Genomic DNA, 20369 nt, shown 5'->3' with positions numbered 1-20369 from the left:
AGTGTTTCCTATTGAAAATAAATATGCAAATAATAACCGGATGTAAACGTATGCCAGATAAAAAATAAAACGCGCTTGTATAGATTAAAATTTTTTCAGTTGAATTTGACGTTCGTGTTATTGCCATTGGCAATATTAATTTGTCCCACGACAAAAGTCGCACACAAGTGTTGCTTCGATAAACGCCGATACCTCAAAATCAGTAAACTCCCGGGGGCAGTCGCTACGAAGCTCGTAGTCATCCCATCCTATTCTTTCAATCTAGGCCGCGGCCGCGCGAGGTGGAGTGGTAAAGGATGTAATAGAGAGTTTCAACTGTCCCTTTTCTCTATTTAATACAACCTCTATGGTCGATAGCTTTCACTGTTACAAAAACATACCTTCTCCTTTCTCTAAATCACAAATCGCATGGCTGAAACTGGAAACCTGCCAGAAACTGGAAAACTGCCAGAGAAATTTACGAGGCTTTTGTTTTACTGCCAGCTATGACGCGGGCATGTTTGTAAGTTGTTCGTCGGTAGCCCTGGCGGGTGACGAGGTGGAATTTATTAGGCAGTCCGGAAAGTTTGTGTAGGCGTGTTTCGACATGGCGGGGGAGGGGGGGGGGGGGGGTTGTATGTTATCGGGTTGTTTCTTTTTGTGTCTGTCCTTTTAAGTATCATGTTTACTACTTGCTGTGTTTCGCAGAAGTCAAATTTTCAGTTGTAAGTCAGCGCTGTGTCTCTATAACTTGTCTTCCATCTTTTGCGCTGTTTTGCCACTACAGTAATGGTCCCGATTAGCCCAACTCCACGCCTTGTTGCAGTTTTACTATGTTAATTTAAATCACACCTTTCCGTAAAAAAATATTCCCGAAATAATTTCTCTATGTACAGTTTGTCTATCATCTAATGGTTTCTGGATATATATTTGTTGTGGACTAAAAAAAGAAAAAAGAAAAAAAAAAAAAAAGCAAGGAAGATTTATATCACGCTGAACACGATGAACAAAAAGTGCTCTTCTGAGCGAATCGGAGCGTTAAGCTTGATTTCCATCTTCCACTTGGCGTGTCAGTTACGTAACGCCCTAGTATTGCAACAAAATCAGAACGCTAGTGCAAGAAACGGAAACAAGTAATGATCATATTCCAAACAAGTCAGAACTCGAGAGAAAAATCAAATAAAGTTTTTTTAGCTAACTAAAAATCAAGCTGCTCTTGTTTTAGAATGGCGGGGATTACAGCAATAAAAAGCTGTTTATTGAACTGTACTTTACATTTATAGCAATTCTTCCTTCAGCATTGCTATCAGTAATCGGAGTAATTGATAAATCGATCTGCCATGTTGAAATATCAATAGCGGTGAAGAATAACTACTTTCTAGCTACAGGAATTTAGATCAGATCAATCTGATATAAATAAAACAAATTTGATTGAAATGAAATAAATCTGAAAATATCAAATAAATATGATTTAAATCAAATTAATCCATCCATGGTCAAAGCACAGGCGAGATGGTCTGTATCATTCATGGAAACCCTGAGACTGGGAAGGAAACTTAAGACAACATAGGGGCAGCAGGAAGCCCATTTTCTTTTGTCTCTTCTACTTTGTCTTCATGTTCTCTTCACAGCCTCAGGGATTAAACATAATGGTTAAAGGAAGATATTTCGTACAGACTTTTTCCGGCAGACAGATACGGACAGGCTGGGAATTTTCTTATGCCTGATTCAGATGGTGCGCCTTTACGTGCGATTTCCCAGCTATGGCTTTGAGCACAATATAGCTTTCACCACGGTTTTCTGGCGCACGAGCGACGTCGAAACTGCGAGATCGCTAGTGAACTCGCACCATGTGTATCGGGCTACAAAGGCGACAAAACCTGCGCAAAGAAACTTGCGAAAATCGCACGAATTTTGAAACTTTTGTGTTGTCCGTGATTTTATTTCCACGAGTCATGGTTTAGATTGGAGTGAACAAATAATTCAACACCACTTTAAAAAAAAAAGAAAAAAAAAAAAAAAAAAACAAGCCTAGGGCTAGTACTTAGCACGCAAAAATTTGAAATATGCTTTTCACCTAGGAGGCATATCGATCATGTTTGAAGTTTGAAGTTTATTCGAATTTTCATGGGCCAAGCCCGGTAGGGAGGCGCAGACAAAAGGCACTTCTGCCTGACAGAGGTCTCCACCCCCCCGCAGTTTACAGCAGCACACACAATGTATATAAAGTAAAGAAGAGAAAAAAAAAATAACAAAGGAGCAAAGGCAACCTCTGACACTTACACGCACGTTTTACATGAATACATCTCGGCGAAAAATAATTCGAAATCATAAGACATACATAACAAAAGGTCATTGCAGCTGTGTTTCATATTTAGGGATGCAACACAGTACATAACTAATCAAATTGCACAATTATTTGTAACAACAAAATGATGACAAGGCATTTAAAAAAAGAAACCCTCATAATTGAGGAAAAAAAACGTTCCACTCATTGTTGGAACAAAAAAAAATACTGCTAATACACAAGGAATGTAATATAGCCCATAATTGAGGCACCAAAACATTTCTCTTACTGTTGGCACGCAGAAAACCATGTCAATACAAAAAGGCATTGGCACAAAAAAAAAAAAAGAAAGAAAAAATTACAATAAAGTACTAAAATAAAATTATCTTAATACTGGCACCAAAGCATTATTCAATTGCTCACTGTAAATCAAACTAAAGTTTGTTTTATCCTTTTCTTCTTTACCCAAAACATATTTTGTTTTCTTTAAGCACGTGTTTTATTTCTTTCATGTATTTATGGAATATAATAAAAAGTCGGCGCGGTCACTCAAAGTGTTTAGCAGCGCATGGACCTGATAATCTCATTTTTGTTTTCCATAATTCGTCCTTTGGGCGTTTTTCTTTTAGCATCTTTCAATTCATAGGGATGGGTAGGGCTTTTATTCCGTGGAAAAATGTGTTTGTAGATTGTTTGCATACGTTTGAAGAAACAAATCTGGTTTGTTTGAAGTATGTTGTGTTTTTTTAAATAGGGGACCACTGTGAAAAACACGAGTGTTTCCTTGATTGGTTTTCGTAGTACCCTTTTTTCGCGTTTAATTAATCTATTATAATGTGTCTTAGTGGTTGTTCTCCGTACCAGAATTCCGTAACAAAGTTTTGAGTAAAACAACGAGGTATATAGGTTTTTGCTTGCGCCAGCTGGGAACTAAATTTGATATTCTGTGCATTAAACCGATTGATTTCGATAAATCACTTCTTAGTTTAGTAAAATAGATGTTCCAGGTGAATTGTTCATTAAACCAGACGCCAAGAAACTTTTGCTCTTGATCCTGAGCTATGGGGATATAATTAAATTAATGTTGTAGTATCGTGCTAATCGATGGGGCTAAATATAATATACTTTGTTTTGTCCACATTAAGTTGAAGTTGATTCCTCAGTTTGAGCCATTTTGAAAGTTGCACTAGATAATCATTTGCCTGTGCTTCTAGAACTGTTTTTACGCTTTCACTGAAAAAAAAAGTTCATGTCGTCAGTGTCCAGTAGTACACGTGGAGAATTTGGATATATTTGTTATATTATTTATATATATGAGAAATAAGAGTGAGCCTAATATGGAACCTTGAGGCACACCATGTTTTGCTTCTAATTTTTTGGAGCTGATTTTGTTGATACAGAATAATTGTTGCCTGCTCAATAAATATGATTTAATTAGGTTAGCTGCAACTCCACGCACACCGTACGAACATAGTTCTAGAAGTAAAATATTATGCTGTATTCAATCAAATGCCCTACAAAGATCAAGGAATAGTCCAAGCGTGTAGAGTATGTTTTCTATGTTTGTTAAATGTGTGTCCTTTATATCGGTTAGAGCTAACTCTGTTGATTTATCTTTCTGGAAGCCATATTGGGACTCAGTGATTACGTTGTATTTAGTAAAAAATCTTTTGCGATCTCATGTTTATCACGCCTTCCCATATTTTTAAAAATATTGGCAAAACCGATATTGGCCGGTAGCTTTATTAAATAATTTTAATTTCCCCCTTTATATATCGAGGTAGCCTTCGCAGTTCGGAGTTCATCTGGGAATACCCGTTTGTAGCATATTATTGGTAAAGTTTTATGCTGATTATGGTTGAAATCGTTTTAGCTGGTAACGGTTTTATGTCGTCAACTCCAGCTGCTACATTTGTCGTAATAGTCGCAATTAAGTTATTTGCGTCAGCTGGGGACGTAGGCTGCAGCACTATGGAATTTGGCACATTTTGCAAGTTAGTCATAACATCAATGTCACTGCCATCTTCCCGTGGTCGTGTTGCACCAACGTTTATAAAATAATCATTCATAATATTTGCGAGTTCTATGCCGCTCATATTTTTCCCGTTCACTATTATATCCTATATACTATACGTGCCACCGCCTATGTTTGTCAAGTTATTTACCATATCCCACATTTTCTTCGGGTTATTAAAGTTGCCTTCAAATTTACGTAGAAAGTATTCGGATTTGGCCTTTTTAATGTGAGAACTTAGCTTATTTCTCATTTGTTGAAATTGGATAACGAAGTTTTGCCACGGGATTTGACAAAATTGTTGAACGTATTATTTTCTTCTCTGTATTCACTTGTAAAGGTCGTCATTCAGCCATAGCTTTCAAAATTAACGTTTCGTCTTCATTGTAACGCACAATGATACAAATTCTTAAATAGTCATACAAATTTTCTATAGGCTTCATCTCCACACTCATCCAAATAGACGCTAGACCAGTCAAAACTTTCAACAAGTTGTTTAAAACTATCAATTGTGTCCGGGAGAGCGCCTTTAAAGCGCGCGACACTACAGCGCCGACGTTAGAGCGCACGACACGAGGGCGCTGCGACAGTAGCGCGCCTGATACTAGAGCGCACTTCAAGAGAGCGCATGACCAGTTGAGCGCGCGACACGAGAGCACACGACCAGTTGAGCGAACACCGCAAAATGTAGGATGCACCTGCGGCTCCACAAACACAACAAAATTGTGCGACTCTCCTTATCGAAGCGTTGCTGATTTTTGATTGAATGAATATGCCTTTATAAAAAATAAAAATAAAACGGATACGACTCTTTCTATCCAATTGTTTACTGACACCGGAAAGAAAAGGGGGCAGGAAAGTAGGGTTGGGCATATAGGTACCGGGACTATCTGCAGTTGGGTTTACGTTTTGCTATATTTGGTCTATTCTTGACAAGCATTTGGGCTCCGATCTTAATGGTGGCTATTTAAACGTCCCTCACATAATTTTAAATAGTATTGTGACGTCCATAACCGTTATGAGGAAAGCTCACCGCCAAACAAATCTCAGTAAAAAACTCATCGAAGGAAAGCTCAACGCAAGTTTACCGGATGCAGAGCTTTCCAGCCTTTTGACGGACACTGGAAAACCTCCCCTGCAAATCTGCAAAATATAATTGAGAACTTTTTTCCCAAAATCTTAATTCGTTGACGCGTCGAGTACGGTGACGGTCACCTTCTGTTGTTGATAGAACACAACCTTAACCCGTTCTGGATGCCTCAGAAAAGAGTCTACGAAGAAAAAAAGACTTGTCTATCGCTTTGTACGTTCTTTGCATTCTACAGAACCGTAGCTTCTCTAGCTTTGTTTTGTTCTTAGAAAGTAGTCCAATCTTCTAGGGCCAAAACAGAGTGCTTTGATTCAGAAATATTCCAATACCGAAGATTTCAGAAATTTATTGAATCTCGAAGAAAAAACGGCAGCACAAAGAGAAATAACAACTGTTTCCTGTTTGGCTGTTCTCCCCTTCCTGGTGTTTTCTATTTTGTTTGCTCTCTTTATGCTGCTGAATGTTCTGTTCATATTACTCCAGTCACTGCATTATGCTCATATTTTTAAGAAGTAACGAGTAATTAAAGTAATCCGTTACCAATATTTTGTAATGAAATTACATCACAAATTACTTCCGAAAAAAAAGTAACGTGGCAATTACAAAATTACTTGAAAACGTAACGGATTACAAGTAAACCGTTACTTGTAACGGATTACTTCCCAAGTCTGGACTTTTAAAACTACTTCCCTTGCATTTACAAACGAAAGATTGGTGTATCTCAGGTGCTGATGCGACGTGGCATATACCTAAGCAATAAAATTAGCCCTAAAATTTCGTTTCCGGACCCCTTTAACTCGGGTTGGCACGTAAACCACCCAAGTTTTACTTGTATTTTTTTCTTATTCTACTTAGTGTGCTCTGCAGAAATAGGCTTTCCTTGCTACGTACGCGGAGGGTGAATGATTGCGATGTGCCGTACGTAAAGAAGCTCAGGCACATGGACAGGGTCGCGGCATCCTCCCACGTCACGGTGCGCTAAGGAGAGTACCCTTAGCGAAAACTAAGACGTTCGAAATATACCACATTCTAATTTGAGTGTATTTGAAGTACAGTTCATAATTGTAAGTACGCAATAAATAGACCGAAAATGTACACTTCTTTTTTTTTCTGCTTTGTACTAAAATATATTTCTGAAAATCATTTAAAATGCCTTTATTTAAACTACATTTGATGTTCCCTTCATGCGTTCTGAAATATGTAAATACTAAATTAGTAGGCCAAAAATACGTTTCACATAAATTTTTTAAAATATGTATTTATTTCATGCAAAATACACTCTTACCCTAATAAAAATGCAGCGATGAAAAATATGTGCAGAATTCTTTTAAAATACCTGGAAATCGTAAATACTGTTGTGTTATGCTCTAAGTATCTTTTGAGTGCAATACTTTGGTAGTCTGACTTAAACTACCAAAGTATTGAAAAGCTCGCCTATCAGAAGTTCACTTCAAGCAGATTTGGAGTACACTGAAGCGCCTAAAAACAACATTTGATTAGTTTGTCAACTGAGTTGTGCAGCATCGCACAGATAAATCAGCGCAGTTTATGTTAATGTTTCCTTTTTTCTATCAAGAACAGACCTGATGAGTTTCTTGCACACCAATCACAAACGGGGTTCGGGAACTACAACCACAACACTTGCTTATACTGGAAAGCTTCAGCAAGTGCTGTGAGCAGATATATTTCGCGTGTAATTGTGTTAGCACAATGTTAGTTCACTGAATGCGTAGGCTCACCATTGTACGTGATGTGAGCAGTGACTTTAATATAGTGACGCTAATGACCATATTAAATAGTCAACTAGTAAAGAAAAGCAAAATAACTATATCAAAGGGAAGAAACTAGCTTCACTCTCTTTATCCTGGGTGGTGCTACGCAGAGAAGCAATTAAACTTTTTCTATGAGCCGTTTTTATGGATATTGTTTTAACGACTGCGCCGAATTATTATTAGTTGTATTAATGCTTGTAGTAAGAGATATCGTTCACGAACATCAAAACACTGTTTCCCCTTTGACAGACTCCCGAGGAGAATATCGAATACCTGGAACCTTATTAAGTGCAGGGCTGGTCACCGGCCAAATGATCACCTTCAATGTGTAGGCTATATAAGGCTCTAGAGCAGTCAACAGGGCTGTCCTTCAGGTGTTCAGTGCGTCATGGTGGTTGCGTTTGTGTTCGTTTCTAATGGTTATTTGTGGGATGTATTAGTAGTGCCTTCAAATACCGCAAGGACACAATTACTAACAAAATCCCCCCCAAAATGTGTAGCTGCTGTAGCTGTGTATCTATGCGAATATTCATTTTGCATTCATTCTGTATTATTTTGTCCCCATTCGAAACATGTGCGAAAGGTACTAAAAATATATCATAAATATTAATGAGAAATATTTTTAGACATACCAAAAGTATAATTCTTTACCCCTCAAGATGCCATTTGTGCACTTTTTAGTACACAAATGGCATCTTGAGGGGCAGAGAATTATATTTTTGGTATATAAAATTTTTTTTCTGATTAATATTTATGATATATTTTGATTACCTTTCCCACGTATTTCGAATGGGGACAAAATAATGCAGAATGAATACAAAGCGAATATTCGTATTCAATATATTTCAAGTTCGTTTCAAGTACGGCCACTTTTTGCTAAGGGTACCGCTCAATGAATGATCTCCCTGACCGCCTGAAGAGGGCGTGGCGAGTCGCGGGCATGTTCTTATCGCAGCCAGTGAGAGCATAGACTCATTCCAAGTCCTCAGTTCAAAACGCATGAACAGAATAACCGAGCGTTTCTTAGTCACTCACTGATGCGAGCTCCACGGACAGTTGAAGTAACACAGGGCTTATCAGGCTCACGCTTCTTGCTTAGCGATTTCTTCGGCGTTCTTATCAGCGAATCCCAGTGACGGAGTGATAAGCAGAGGTCTCTATGCCCTGCCTTCCTTAAGTTGGCATTTTCTATATAGAGTTGGAAGCCTATCTGAAATTATTCACCCTCATTAATTTTAGCAGGAAAGGCCCCCGGAAGTCAAGAGAAAAGCACCGCTTCAGCACGCCTCCAGGGAATTTCGTTCGAGGTAGACAACTAATTGATCGCCCACGCGCACTATTCTTGTCCCATCGGGAGGCGAAGTTTTATGAAAAGGCTGCTACAGTGATCTCTCGTTAATGCAGACACCGCAGTTCCCCCCAAGAAGCGTTCATGATGTGGGTTGTCCATATTACCATGACAAAAGTGCCTGCTTTTTACCCTGTTCGTACCCAGAAATGTGGTCTATATAGTGGGGTAGTATTCATAATAGGAAGTTCTCGTAGATCGTTTTCGCCGTCCCGCAATGGCTCTCCGCAACCCGCTACGATACCCGGAACTCTGCAGTCAAGGTTATCGGCGCGCAGGCGCAGTAGCGGCTTCTTCGTTGCGGAGGGCTTAGCGGAGGGGGAAAGCGGTCTACGAAAACTCCCTATTAACGGTGTACGTAATAACGAGACACGACTGTATGGCGTCGTCTGGCATCACGAGTGTTTGTTCCGAGCTAAAAGAAGTCAGAAACTCGGCCAATTTCAGGAACAGGAGAAGCCGTCCGTGCGCGCTCTGCGGCCACGCGCGGTGCAGCGCCGGGAATCGCGCTGAGATACGCACGCTTGCGCCGCCGAGCCGAGCGCTGGGGCAGCGCTCCGGCCTCGATGTCCGGGTTCCCGCAGCGGGACTCGCTCATCACCCGTAGCGTGGCCGGGTCGAGCAGCCCGGTCTCCGGCATGCTGTAGTTGCGCTGGTACAGGCGGACCGCCTTGCGCAGCTCGTGGGCGCTGCAGGACCGCGGGCCCGCCCAGGACTCGTCGTGGTCTCGGCCGCCGCCCCGGTGACGGTTGCGCCGCCTCCGAGAACCGCATTGGAGGTAGCCGTACCGCTTGAGGACTTCCTGCTCACGCGGGACAGCGACACACAATGTTCCTCCCTCTCACCCCGAGACAATGACCTGCGTCTAGCTTCCAAGACATGCCGAAAACGCTATAGCGTTGCGTATAGGGACAAGCGCTGTGCGTTATTGGGGAATTGTAGTAGACCGTTCCCGCAGCCCGCTAAGCACCCGGATAGCGCTCCGTAATCCGCCACAAGACCTTGAACTATGCAGAGAAGGCTGGCGGCGCGCATGCGCAGCTGCGGCGTTTTCTTCGGGGATAACGTAGCGGAGGAGAAAAACGGTCTACTGCAATTCCCTAGTGTTGCGTGTTTCACGCTGCGCATGCGCGTCGTCGCCGATCCAAGAGCGCAGTTTGGGCTCCGCGCACGCTCAGTGCACAACACGCAAGGCTCACGCCCATTGCTTCCGTTCCTTCGTATACGCAATACCAAAGCTCACTAAAATACTTTATGACTACATGCTGGGGAGCAGGGATGGGCAGTACTTCAAATAGTTTGTATTTCGTTTTTAATTACATATTGGGGAATGTATTCGTCAACTGTATTTAAATACTTAAAATTGAGCAACTCAAATAAATGCATTTCAAATACAGCCCTAAATACACACTCTAAGAAATGCCTGCGCGTCTACTTACCCACAAAACACCCAAAGAGCCAATCTCTGTGATCTACGAAATCAGCTCAGCGAATGATGAGGCGGAACATCTGTTTAGACCTCAAAGTAAGTCTGCGCTGTGGCATTACGCAATGCAAGCATGACGCTTCACGTTGCGCAATGCCACTGCGCAGACCTCATTTTTAGCTCTAAACGGATATTCCGCCTCATCGTTCACTAAACTGATTTCGTAGATCGCAGAGGTTGGCTCTTTGTGTGTTTTGCATGCAAGTAGACGCACAGGCATTTTTTAGAGTGCAATTTTGGGCACTGTTCTTCGCAATCAAATGTGATAGTTATAGGCACTCTTGGCGAACTTAATCATATGCAAAGAGCATGAAACTTTCTGCGTTTTGCGCAGAATAAACATTAAAGGAAAAAAAACACAAAAAAACAACAACATTAGAACGGGGAACTATTGCCTTTTTGGCTGGGTGATTTAATTTATTTTCTAACGCGTCGAATTGACGACATCTTGCTTGAAAAGGTTTTGATGCACCAATCCAGCCTTTTAAATTAATCTTACACCGAATACATTGTTTTTTGCTCATGTTTTATCTGCCTATGAAGTTATACTAACAAAATATGTTATTTTTAGAGCTGCCCCATTATTTCTAAGCACTTGTTTCTTAGTGTATATAAACTTCCCTTTTTATGTGGGCATGACATTTTTTACCTAAGTTAAATTAAAGTCTAAGATGTCAGTCTTTGAGAAAAAAAATGTATTTGAAGATGATCAAATACGCTCGTTGTATTTGTATCTTGCATTTAAATACATTTCTCAGTTTAATTGAATTCGGAATCAAATACATTTTCGTCGAAGTATTTTGTATTTGTATTTAAAGGGAAGCTACGGAGCTTCTTGGAAAAAATGAGTTAGAAGTGAATTATAGTGTATTTTTACCCCGTGAACCCGAATACCCAAACCATTTGCTGCGTAAGTATTCTTAAACGCGAGAAAAACGCGAAAGACGGTCGCTGTCCGTGACGTCATCGACGGCTCTTTTGGCTGCCCAAGGCTAGGGAGGCGGGGCTTCAGCCCTATTTTGAAATTGCTCGTATGGCTCTCCGGCGCGTCGCATTGAAATACAATTTTGATATCTGTTAATCTAAAGGCCAAATGAACGCAATTCAAGTGTTTTTTCTCAAATGTAGAAGTCCCCCATCTTCCCTTTAAGTACATTTGTGGAAGTATTTTGTCCATCCCTGCTTCCAAGTTGGAAGCACATGCTGCCGCTAGATAATCGCCAAAAGCTGCCTTTTCTTTCGGCACTCCTTAATTTCCGCTCAATCTTTCTGAAACGCTGATTCGGGGTTTTCCCAGTTCAAATCAGCTGACAGCTTCAGTTTGCTGGCGAACACCCTAAAATAGGGCGTTGGCGGTCTTGGTAGCACCCCAGTTTCTAGACAGCATGCACCACGTAAAGTCACATGCATAGGATCCATACATACAGGCGCAATGAAGCATGCACGAGACCGGAGTAACGGCCCTTGTTGGCTGCTCCACCGCCTTATATACACCACAACTGAAAGATACCCAGTCAGAAATGATGTATTCTCAGGATCTTATGTATCATTTTTATCAATAAAATGATGAATTTTATGTTTGAAAGTTATTTTAGTATCAAATAGCAAACTTGCTACGTGGACCAATTTTACCTCAAATCTGAATTGCTCCAGTAAATAAACAATCGAGATAATGACATGAAACAAGTATCAGTGCATATATCGTAAGCTATCTGGTGGTAGAAGGTTTCTGTTGGTACTCTTGACGACAAAAAAAAAGACTATATATAGCTCCAAACGTTTTAAAAACCACAAATTTCGAGATATTTGAAGTCGATTTTCGCAAAAAGGTCATTTTTTATCATTTTATTCAAACTTTTTTTTACTTGACAGCCGATAAGCTATAGAAATACTGGATAGAAGTCTTGGGTGCAATATTTTTGTTGTATGCTCGATGAGCGTGATGAATCGTGGTCAATTATTTCCCACGGACGATCGGTACGGCCATATCTGACTGCTTCTGACGCTGGGCGAAAGAGGCTGAAGCTGCCCACGTGCCATGTTAATATAACACCTCAACAAGATGACGGACCAGTAAAGTTGCAGCTTAGTTTCGGTTTCGGTTCTTCTCCGATCAAAAGTTATTTACCATTTTTCGGGGAACTTTTATTCGCAGCTTTAGATCCGTTTCTCGTGCTCTTTCAGAAAAATATGTTTGGTTGAAAGCGTTCAAACGGAGGCCGGAGCTCACCTTTAAAGGGTGTGAACATTTCGGTGTGCAGCCGGATTTACCAGCGGTGACCCCTCTCTGCGATCCCTTTTTCTCTGTTGGCTACTACAAAACAATAGCAAGAAAGAGCGTTCGACTAGAAGTCGCTGCCAACTGCACGACTTTAGATTTGCCCTCTAGTCGCTGACAACTTAAAGGGATACTTCAACGAAATTTGAAATGTACCCGTCGCGTTCAGTAGTAGGTTGAATATCATCCACAATATCTGTAAATGACAATCGCACGTTTCAATTTTGAGCCTCATGGCTGTATGTTTTGTTATAAAGGGATACTTCAACGAAATTTGAAATATACCCGTCGCTTTCAGAAATAGGTTGAATATCAGCCACCATATCTGTAAATGACAATCGCACGTTTCTATTTTGAGCCTGATGGCTGTATGCAGTGGCGTACCAACTTGTCTTTGAGTAGGGGGGGGGGGGGGGGGGGGGCAAACAAGACCTCCCCCCCCCCCCCCCCCCCCCCCACCGGGTCGCATATTTTTACTAGTGATGGGCCGAACTTTTGCGGAATCGAAAATTCGACGCAACTTTTGCCGAACTTTTTTAAAAGATTTGGCAACGATTCGGCAAAAATACACTGCTACCAGACTTAACACTGATATTTATTTTTTCTGACGAAAAAAGGTGCTAGAGGCCGCCGCCGTTGCTATCAGCAGCACGCGTAGTAATGACGTCACCGGGCGCTTTATAAAAAGAGCACCGTCATATGCGCAGCCAGAGCGCTGCCGGTCTCTGCGGAATAAAGCTGTTCGCAATCCTTTTTTTTTTTTCTTAACATAAATAGAACATGTAGTGCCTATTGACACAGTTATAACTAAAGAAGGTGATATTCTACAAGATAATTGTATCGATGTCGCTTTTGTATGCTTACTGGCAATTTTAGTGTTTGCTTGCAGAAAGTGGCGTGACAACGAGGTTGGGTAGTAGCCGGCGCAGTCACGAATCACGCTATGAGAGTTTTGATTTTGAGGCTTCATCAGCGCACGGCTGCAAGTGTGTTTACATTGTTAAAATAAAGGCAATCACTGCATTCTTACTTTTTCTAGGAGTCACTGTTTCGTGCGCGAAAACGAATGCAACGGTTACTGAGCCTCCACCAGAAGAGAGAACAATATTGTAAATATGCATGTTTTTCGATTTGAGTCACTTGACGTCAGCTTTGCATGAAAGTGTGCGTTCCATATTCGCAACGTGTCGTTTTTAACGTTTAAAATTCCGGTTTCTGGTGTTAGGACACACACGGACGTTTCGGAAGGTGGGGAGAGTGAGGAATGTCGGATGTGCAACGTCGAGCATGATAGTTTTGTGTTTAGTTTTATGCAGATACATGCAGATACATGCTTTTTAGTTCGCGAAATAACGCGAACTAAAAAGCAATATTATTCTGTTTTGGCACAAACTACTTGTGAGTCGAAAACAGAATTTTTATAATAATAATAATAGTAATAATAATAATAATAATTTTATTTGCACATACTGGAAGGGGCCCATGTGGTGGTGTTCAAAACAAGGTAGATAGGTGAAAACCCTTACGCAGAGTGCCTGCCAGTCAGACTTGTACGTAGTTCAACTACTTTACTCAAGTTACTATAGTTTAACTACTTTTCTGGGTAGTCTAGTAACTTTCAATTACGTTTCTATTTTGGTAATTAGTCGTTTACTTTAACTACTTTTCCGAGTACTTCTACTCAAATTACAAATTACTTTCGAATTTTAGTGGTTGTTTTGCCTATCGACAGAGATAAGAAGTTAGAAGATCAGCTGATATTTGCAAAGGGGGAAGCATGTGGCGTAGAATAAAAAAAGGGGGGGGGGAGAGGAAGGAAAGCAATATGGATAGTCTAAAATCCCCAAAAACTTTTAACGAGCCCCCCACAGCAACAATACTGCTATGAGGCGCAGGGAGCGAACAGACACGACGCAAGAGAGGCCGAGTAACTGTCGAAGACTGGCGTTTCTTTGTGTCCCGAAGCTCAAGGAGACTTGACGCATTTGAAGAAAGGGCTTGCCCCAATTCTCCCCAATGTAGGAATTCTTTTCCGCTACAGGAGGTATACACACCACATCCTCACTCAAAGGAGGTAACAAAGTGCAGCACCCGCTCTGAAGTTCATCTGGTGCTCCTGTATAGCTTGTGCTGTCTTTCGAGACGTCATCTGGTCATTTCTCTGAGTGAAGAAATGTCGGCTATAAGACCGATACAAATAAGTGCCTTATACGTTGATTGTGTTAAATGGTTCGTCAGCGAAAATAAAGCAACTTTTCTATGGCGTACTAATTGCCGCCATTTCAAAAAAAAAAAGCAAAAAAAAAACTGATGCACCTCTGATTTTACCGCTCTTTCCGTAAAACACTGATGCACCTCCGATTTCGCCTGAAGCTATGCATACCGGCCTGTTAAAAAAATAATAATAAAAACGCTGTATAGGAAATGCAAGGGCATTCTGAAGAAGTGTGTTAAAAAGTACTTCTACTTTACTTTGGAAGTACATTGTATTTATAGTACTTCACTTCAAGTACATTGCACCCGGTGTACTTACTACTTTACTTGAAGTGCATAACGTATCATTTACTTTGTACTTCCACGTAGTTTTTAGACGTACTTTATGCAACACTGTAAGCAATCAATCACCGTCTGCAAAATCAAGCTCAGGCAGTGCTAAACCTCAAAGGTGAAATGATGCATCCGCAGTACATCCTTGACCAAAAAGAAGTACACAACAATTAGGCATGCAGAAGCAGAACCAGCTATTAAAGCGTTTCTGTAAAAACACAAGCCGCCTTATATTCGGCTAGCAGAATTTCGCTAACGCATCAAAACCTATGTAAGTACTTCCTTGTTAGCATAGAAAAAAATAAAAGCAACTTCAAAAGTAATTTGTACCTGTCTTACGGTAATCAGTAATTTATTGAATTACTTTCCATTTCAGTAATTTCTACTCTACTCAAATTACTTTTGAGGCTAATACTCAGTAACTTGAGGTAATTACTTTTTTGAGTAGCTTGTACATGTCTGCTGCCAGCCCGCCATTACATATGAAAAACAAAAGAGACAAATAAATGTGCAGAATATACACACTACAGAAAGTACGTAAAGAGGAAAGAAAAGAAGGGAGAAAACATGTATCACATTATGACGAGGATGCCAGCTGCATCCCATACATTCTAGCAAGCTCTCATGACTCTGCCCCGTTTGACGGCAGTAAGCTGCGCGCACTGAGCGTAATTGTGCAGTTGTCAGTCAATGTTTCAACTACCTCGTTGCATCAATGGAAAGGTCAAATGAAAATCACGTTATCCAGAATGCACCGCATCCTTTGTCACTTGCACAGTGGACAGCGTAAATTTCTGGTCGATCTTCTGTTCTTCAGGCAGAAAATATTCAAGAGAACCACACTCGCAAAAGCTCACAAACGCACAGTTACCGTGTCGCCTGCCCCACACCTCGCCGTAACCGCTGGTTGTACTAAACTGTGCGATGGAAACCGCGCTACGGCGCGGTGCCATTTGCGATCCATGGCCCCGTCGCGTCCGTGCGCGTACGCAGACATTTGCCAAATTTTTGCCGAATCTTTGCCGAACTTTCTTTCAAAATTTCGGCATGTACGGAACTTTGCCGAATCTGAAGTTCGGCAGATTCAGTCCATCACTAACTTTTACGGCGTGTGTGTGTGTAGGTGTTGAAAAACAGGGGGGTGGGGGGGGGGGGAGGGGGGGGGAGGGGTGTATGCGCACCGGGCGCTTTGGTCACTGGCTCCTTTTACGGCGCAGGCGATAGACCCCCTAGCAACGACGCTCTCGCCGGATTGGCTGCTCGGCAACGCGCGGGAACTTAAATTTCGGATTCGGACGGGCGCGTGTATCACTCGAAGCGCGATAACCCACGCACGCGCGTGCGTTCACGCCGCTTCGCCGGCGACAGTGTGCGGCTGCTAATTACAAAACTATTAACCCACTTAGCTTCCTTCCTCCCCCTCCCCGTACCTTTGCGGCGTCCAGTCGGCAACCCAAGCCCCGCTGTCCCCCATGCACTTCTGTATATAGAGTCCCATATGTTCAGCGATGTTTCGTCAACAACATTCGTTTGTTTTTTTCAGTGTTAATCGTAAAAAAATAAATGTTGTAACTATCGCCAAATGCCTCGACAAAAAAAAAAAATGTTCGGGGAAAAAAATAAAAGAAGTAAGCCCACACCATGGATAGAACCCGGGTCTGATACGTATGAGGCAGACATCTTACCACTAAGTTATGCTACCGCTTCGGAAACTCGCACTGTATCCGCTGCCTATGTTGACGGCGGCAGCACCTATCTCCACGAGCGCCGTTGCTAGGGTATGTATCGCCTGCACGTTAAAAATATGCCCGCGCGGGTCGGGGGGCGGTGCCCTTGGTATATTTTGGGCGCCGCCGGCCAGTGTTTGCCCTGCCCAGTGGCGGCCGTTTCGGAGGGGGGCAAAACACATGCCTTGCCCCCCGGGTTGGTACGCCCATGACTGTATGTTTTGTTATAAACGGCCCACTCTTGCAAACGCTCGGAGAGTAGCCAGCGGAGAGCACGTCACATCCGCAGAAATCGTGACGTAGTTTGTCTTGAGACCTTACGTCCGGACGCAGCGGACGCCTGCAAGCTATCCCAGCCAATTCCGCTCTATGGACGTAGCCTAGAATCACTTTCCGCGCGTCGCTGTGCCCTCTCTCCAACGTCACGTGACATTCACACGGTTTTGGATAGGCCCTGATGGCTCGTAGAATCCGCTGAAAGCAGCCGAAGCACATCAGCGGTCGCGCCACCGCAAGTAACCCCAAAGCTGCCTTTGCACGAATTTGGAGCGACGGGTTAATCTTCTGTAATCTTGTAGAGGGACAGTAGCGATTCCTCGGATACACAAAAGAGAGTCTCCGGGAGGGGAGAGTTCCTCCTTCAGCTCTTCCCTCGTTGTGGGAGGCGAGACAGTTATCGTAGCTACCTGTCAACGTTCTTAGATGGGCATTAAAAATGAGGCGTTAGTGACATCCACCAGGTGCTCTATGCTAATCGGTTAATTCGTTTTAAAATTTCTTTCTGTGTCTTTTTCAAAATGAGATTGATGTGTCTGATGTGATAATACTCCATTGAACAAGAATAGGCCAAGAAATAAGCGCCGAAATTTTGTTGTAGTATCCCTTTAAAGGGAAGGGATACTACAACGATTTGTCCGAAAACATGGAACCCCGACTATGATGTTTCCAAACCAGCTCGCCTGCACACTTTCACTCCTTGAGATTTTCCAGTATTCTAGTACGCTGTAGTTTTAGGGCCTTGGCTAACTTTCACGGTGGTCACCACAATGTCTTTATGTGCGGCGACGTAGGGGAGAGCTCGAGCATCTTGAACGCTTATCGAGCTATATAGGGTCGTCCAAGTCGCCAGGCTCGCTCTAAAATGGACCGTAAAAATCGACGCCTGCACGCAGCAATCTAAACTTTTTGTCAAGGGTGTATTTCACAGGTCGGATTTTTCTTGTAAAATTACAAAGCGTAGTTCTCTTTCTGTAAAAAATAAGGCCAAGAAACTTGCCAGGGTCTACGACGGGCAGCGACGCAGACGACAGGGGTTCAGTAGCGGGTTATGTTTGGCGTTCGTAATGATAGATGGCGCTACCTCCTTATCGCGACGGCTCGCGACCACCGTGATTTATTAAAATTAGCATAATATTTTTGAATTGCACCTTCGGTTAAAAAATAAATGCGGACAATAAAAGAAAAACTTCAAGTAAAAAAAACGTGTCTGCATGGCGGTGGCACTTTTGCTGCCAACAGATTTCGTCTGCGTGTCGTCTGTTTTTTTTTCGCTGGGCGGCTGCACCTTCGCACGCTGCTCCCGACGCCATCGGTGAATACGAACGCCAAACACACCCCGCTACTGAACCCCTGTCGTGGCCTTATTTTTTACAGAAAGAGAACTACGCATTGTAATTTTACAAGAAAAAACCGACCTGTGAATACACCTTTGACGAAAAGTTTAGGTTGCTACGTGCAGGCGTCGATTTTTACGGTTCATTTTGGATCGAGTTTGGTGACTTAGACCACCCTATACTTTGTTCCAGTTTAAAGGGATACTGAAGCGAAACTTGAAATACACCTATTATGGTCAGAAATAGGTTCAATATGATCAATGATATTCATAAATCATAATCGCGCGTTTGTATTTTGAACGGATGGCTATATTTTTCACCCTGATGGGCCCGATTGGGCGCGCGCTCAAAAATCGGCCATCGGAGAGCGCGATGCGTCTTGGGATATTGGGCGCATTCGTGACGTCACTTGTGCCGGTCGGGAAAGGCTACGGCGTGAATGTTGTGGTTACGAGCGTTGCCACTTGGTGGCGCGTCGACGATTTACGACCTGTGACAACGTGGCCGTTTGAGATGTGCAAGGGCTGCACGCACGCTGCACCACGGGACCACGGCAAGTCGGCAACCACGGCAGCACTGACAAAACCAGCTCTGAGGCCGGATTCTCAAAGCGAATTCACGACGAAAAAAGTGCGTACGACAAATTTGAGAGAAAACCCGTGCTCTCGAAACGAAATTGTCGTAACCTTTGCGCAGGTTACGACAGAATCCTACGACAGCTCCGAAGCTGTCTTACGCACTTTTTACGATCAAATCAACAAGGCCGACAGCGTCGCTCAGTTACTTGGTATCGGCCACCAACGGACATTTATTTTTCTTCGTGCTCTTCTCGTGCGTCCCGACTTCAACCAGCAAGAAAAAAGGAAGGAGTACTTAAAACAGACCACGACGATCAAGAACGCAGGATCCACAAACACACGAGAAGAGCTACAACAGCCACGATTCTGCCGACCGAGCGAGCTCGGCAGAATATAGTAGGCCTAGCAGCAACATCGACTCGGCGCACCGTTGCTCCGGAGGTCCTTGGCCAAGACCGTCAGTCCATGACCGGCTGGCCTGCTGAATGGAATATGCCCGCGCGACCCTTGTGGACCCTTACCGGATGAGTAGTTTGATCCCTGAACTAAATTTCAGAGGTCAATATTTTCCCCTTGTCATCTCGATCTCCTTGTTTTCCGAGACAGCGGTGACGAACGCTGTCGTCGAAAAGGGACTCTCATTGACTCTATCTCCTTGTTTTGTGTGATATAGAGCTCAAATAAACGCCATACGGATTACCTTGGCAACTCGGTATGTACACTCTGTTATTAGTATGCCATTTTTATTCTGACTCGACGCTACGTCAGTGTCGAGCTATAGCAGTTCGTGGGAGCTACGCGATGTCGGTCTAACCTTTCTTTGCCGAGTGTCATGTCAGTATCGAGTTGCAATCGTAAAAGATCGGTCCAGAAGCGCTTACCGAAACGCGGTCTAACAGAGCGAATCCAGCACTTCGATCAAACGCGCGTGTCCGCTCCCAGTGTGAACAGGTATTTGGCATTTGCGCGGCTCTTGCTGACACCCTCGTAGTTCAAACATATCCTTTTTAACGTCGGCTTGCAGCTCGCGACTCGCAGCAACTAATACCGGCCGTGCCAGAAGCATGCACGGGCCGTGTCGTGCAAAGAGCCGCAACGAGAACGAGCTCACTGTGGCCAACTACGCTTTGGCTTTCTCCGCCAAGGCTTTGCGAACGCGTTCAGGCCTAGGCGAATTCTGCCGGCACGCCGTATTGCCGCAGAACGGCGCTGCTATTTTGACACAAGTGATGTCACGAGAACTTCCCCCCATCCACCAGATGAGAATTTGAAATCGTTTAATTATGTTTAAAATTAGTTCTCCTGTGTTTTACAGCGCAATATTTATATTTCCGAGGTGGTGCCTGTCCCTAGCCCATATTTATGCAACAAGATCGGCGCTAAAATTTCGTTTCACTACCCCTTTAAAGGAGCTGTGCAACAATTTTAATGCTTTGGTTAATTCATTTGGGAGCTGGTGTCTTGATTTTTCTGAAATAAAGAACAAAAAAAAAAAAAAAAAACACTTTTGCCTGCATGCCCTAGTTTTATTTTAAAAATGTACCAAGATTGCTGTTTTCGGCACCTCTCAACTCCTTCACCATCTTCCGAGTCACGTGCGCTGTGACGTTAATGAGGGACGCGCGGGGTTCCGGTGAAGCTCTCTCTCGA

At 42.9% G+C, this 20369-nt stretch overlaps 1 protein-coding gene across 1 annotated transcript in view; it reads right to left on the bottom strand.

The window, feature by feature from the left end:
* The window catches only part of LOC120846484 (matrix metalloproteinase-21-like), a 74708-nt gene that overhangs the window by 27844 nt on the left and 26495 nt on the right, over positions 1 to 20369 (bottom strand). The window contains exon 3 of the mRNA XM_040218242.2: positions 9013 to 9292. Within this exon, the coding sequence (XP_040074176.2) occupies positions 9013 to 9292 (280 nt within the window). The remainder of the gene's footprint in view (positions 1 to 9012; positions 9293 to 20369) is intronic.

This window comes from Ixodes scapularis, unplaced genomic scaffold, assembly GCF_016920785.2.
Source record: "Ixodes scapularis isolate PalLabHiFi unplaced genomic scaffold, ASM1692078v2 PGA_scaffold9__187_contigs__length_104089568, whole genome shotgun sequence".
NCBI lineage: Eukaryota > Metazoa > Arthropoda > Arachnida > Ixodida > Ixodidae > Ixodes > Ixodes scapularis.
This window is presented reverse-complemented; position numbering and strand designations above follow the sequence as displayed.